Source organism: Tribolium madens, unplaced genomic scaffold (genome assembly GCF_015345945.1).
Source record: "Tribolium madens isolate multiple individuals breed KSU strain unplaced genomic scaffold, Tmad_KSU_1.1 Scaffold_20;HRSCAF=117;Tcas5.2_LG4, whole genome shotgun sequence".
Taxonomy (NCBI): Eukaryota; Metazoa; Arthropoda; class Insecta; order Coleoptera; family Tenebrionidae; genus Tribolium; species Tribolium madens.
This window is the reverse complement of record NW_025400985.1, coordinates 882586-885904: the sequence shown is the minus strand read 5'-3', so window position 1 is coordinate 885904 and position 3319 is coordinate 882586. Positions and strand designations below refer to the sequence as shown.

General features: G+C 28.7%; 2 protein-coding genes across 2 annotated transcripts in view; one reads left to right on the top strand and one right to left on the bottom strand.

Annotated features, from left to right (window-relative positions):
- LOC123005111 overlaps positions 1 to 898 on the bottom strand; it is a 4976-nt gene extending 4078 nt beyond the window's left edge. Inside the window, exon 1 of the mRNA XM_044398727.1 lies at positions 886 to 898. Coding sequence (XP_044254662.1) covers positions 886 to 898 — 13 coding nt within the window. The remainder of the gene's footprint in view (positions 1 to 885) is intronic.
- Positions 899 to 2632: 1734 nt separating this feature from the next.
- On the top strand, positions 2633 to 3300 carry LOC123004614. The gene is made up of 2 exons (XM_044397944.1): positions 2633 to 2844; positions 2887 to 3300. The coding sequence occupies exons 1-2, from the start codon at positions 2759 to 2761 to the stop codon at positions 3251 to 3253; spliced, it is 453 nt and encodes a 150-aa protein (XP_044253879.1). The 5' UTR covers positions 2633 to 2758; the 3' UTR covers positions 3254 to 3300.
- Positions 3301 to 3319: the final 19 nt, after the last annotated feature.

Below are 3319 nucleotides of genomic sequence, written 5' to 3'. Positions count from 1 at the left end.
TTGGTGAGATTTTACTAAAACAAGCTTTTAAATCCAAATTGACTGAAGTGGTAAGTTTTCAGTGGTTTTGTTCATTTTTAAGCGAAAAATGTTTTCATTTTCTAAAAACGTTTTTTTGTTTTCTTACGTTTAAAATTTCGGTTCGATCTTTCTTTTAGTGAACTCATAATTAGAAAAATAATTAACAAACGCCTCTTTAACGTTCAGTTTGGGAAATTCAAATAATATACAGAAAAGTAAAAATTTTAATAAAAAATGAAAAAATCAGCAAAAGAAAAATAAAAAATTGCATTAAAGTTTAACTAAAATTACGAAAAAATAACAGAAAATAAAACAATAAGAAAATAACAAAAAGTAAAAGTAATAAACTAGAAATTCGGAAAATGTATGATTATCTTTTTGCGAAAATTGTTCACTGAAAGTGAAAAAAAATATATTAAATTACAATTGGCATTATTTACGTCTGTTTTGCTTGATTTTGAGCAATAAGTAACTCACTTATTTGGTGAGATTTTACTAAAACAAACTTTTAAATCCAAATTGACTTTGAAGTGGTAAGTTTTCAGTGGTTTTGTTCATTTTTTTCTCTAAATGGAAGCGAATTTAATTCTGATAATTTTTAAGACTTTTGTAAATTTTTTGGTATTGAACATTTCTGACACACCCTGTATAAATGGCCGAATTTTGTCACTGTCTTCACGGTCGATTACACTTGTTTCTTCCTTGGGTTAATAAATAGATCGTTTCCATTTGTTTTATTGTTTTCGGGAAAAATAAATGTCCAATTCGGAAAATTGCATGCATTGCACATGTTATTAATATCGCATTATTTTCGGTGTAATGAACGGTAATGCCTGGGGGAAGTCCTGATGAGAGTTTACAAACACATGGGCCACATTGCTAATGGACGTTGTCAGTTCGATTTTGAGAGTAATTTATCGAATTTTCTTTCGGTTTTTGATGTTAAAACGAGACAATTCGATTATAAAGTTCACGGATTGATTTAATGTAATTGGATTGGCTGTTATGCAACCAAAATTACAAAGAGGATTGACTTAATACAATTTTACTTTTATTACACGTTTGTTGATGTTTAGCCACAATTTTTGTTAAAAAAAAGCAAAAAAAAAACGTTATTGGGACGAATATGAGAGAAGTTGATTTTCTTAGGTTTTTGGAGGGTAAAAAAAACCGTAAATGAGTAAGAAAATAAATAAAAACAGATGTGTTGAAAAATAAACGTATTGTAAAAAATATATAATATTTTGTTGCAAAAATATGTTTTATTCAAACAGAAAAAAAATTGCTTTGCAAAAACAAAAGTGTGAAAATGTAAGAAAATTAAAGTAGAAAAAAAAACAAAAAAAACTCGACTAAGAAAGAAGCAAGATTGAAAAGCCAAATATACGACAAAAAACTCTAAAAGCGTCAATACGTATTTAAAAAAAGAAAAGTAACAAAGAAATGTGGAAAAAGAAAAAATACCTATTCAAAAAAAAAGAAAAACTAAGTATGAATTAAGTTTGACGTGAATATAAAAGACAGAATTTTTTATGTACTAAAGTAAAAAAAGTAAAAGTCATAATGAGAATGAAATAGAGAGAGAGAAGATTGACTAAGAAATTGTAAAAGAAAAAGAAACCAAAAAAATATTGGAACAGAAAAACAGTTGTGTTAAAAAATAAGCAAATTGTAAAAATATTTTCTAATTTTTTTAATTTTTTTTGCAGACAAACGAGACTATTCAATTATAAAGTTCACGGATTGATTTAATGTAATTGGATTATGTGTTATGCAACCAAAATTACAAAGAGGATTGACTTACAATTTTACTTTTATTACACGTTTATTGATGTTTAGTCACAATTTTTGTTAAAAAAAAGCAAAAAAAAACGTTATTGGGACGAATATGAGAGAAGTTGATTTTCCCAAGTTTTCGGAGGGTAAAAAAAAATAAAACCGTAAATGACTAAGAAGAAAATTTAAAAAAAGTCACAAAAAATGCTTTAAAATAAATAAAAACAGATGTGTTAAAAAATGTTGTTACAAAAATATGTTTTACTCAAACAGACAAAAAAATAATAAAAAGTCTGTACTCACAAACAATAATGATGGAAAAAATACACAAGAGAAATATTGCTTTGCAAAAATAAAAGTGTGAAAATGTAAGAAAATTAAAGTAGAAAAAAAAAAACAAAAAAACTCGACTAAGAAAGAAAGAAGCAAAATTGAAAACCCAAAAATACGACAAAAAACTCTAAAAGCGTCAATACATATTTAAAAAAAGAAAAGTAACAAAGAAATGTGGAAGAAGAAAAAATACCTATTCAAAAAAAAAAGAAAAACTAATTATGAATTAAGTTTGATGTGAATATAAAAGACAGAAAAAGAGAGAGAGAGGATTGACTAAGAAATTGAAAAAGAAAAAGAAGCCAAAAAAAACATTGGAACAGAAAAACAGATGTGTTAAAAATAAGCAAATTGTAAAAATATATTCTAATTTTTTATTTTTTTTTTGCAGTCAATAGGTCACTGGAATTGGTTCCAAGAATGTCAAATGTTTCCAATTCTTGAAACCAGTTTTTAAAAGTGTAAAGTACAATTTCCGTGAGCTCTTAATCACTTATCTTTGTTTTTATGACACTTATTCAAGTTCGTGTTTGGTTTTTCGCACTGGGAATCACATTTCTGACACTATAAAACAGCAACAAATGGACTTTTCATCAGTCACTCGTTGAGAAGATTTCAACAATTCAAAATGCAAAAAATCGTAATCATCGCCATGTTGGCACTTGCTTCAGCCGCCCCTAAAGATCCTCTACCAAAACCGGAGGATCGTCAAAGGTAAAAATCTCACTTTATTTCTGATCTCACTTTATATTTTAGAGAAACGAAATGGCACTTTGAGGACCCGGGAGTCCTCAATCTGCAACACCGTGAAAAAGTCTTCGAGAATGGCAACCACCGAGTTGATGCAACTGGAAAATTCGAGAAAAATTTCGTCAACAGAGATGCCCCAACTGTGCTTGGAGGAAGAGTAGATTATCAAAATAAGCCCAGTAATACTGCTTTGGGGGTAGAAGCACTCAATGCGGGCCGTTTTGGCACTCAAGTTGGGGTTGAAGCAACACGAAATCTTTTCAAAGACAGAAACAGTGCCTTGGATGTTGGGGTTAACTATGGGCAGCGGTTTGGGGGACTTGGGGGAAGGAGCGAACCCGTGTTTGGGGGATTCATTAGAGGAAAATTTTAATAAAAAATGTTCACTTAATATTAATAAAATAAGAAACGTATTTTTAATCAATTTTCTAAAAAAATA

What these genes read in the sequence shown, in the direction of transcription:
- LOC123004614 (XM_044397944.1), top strand. Translation starts at nt 2,759, where the DNA reads ATGCAAAAAATCGTAATCATCGCCATGTTGGCACTTGCTTCAGCCGCC. An exon ending in AAACCGGAGGATCGTCAAAG is followed by an intron (nt 2,845 to 2,886) that starts GTAAAAATCTCA and finishes TTTATATTTTAG; the next exon opens with AGAAACGAAATGGCACTTTG.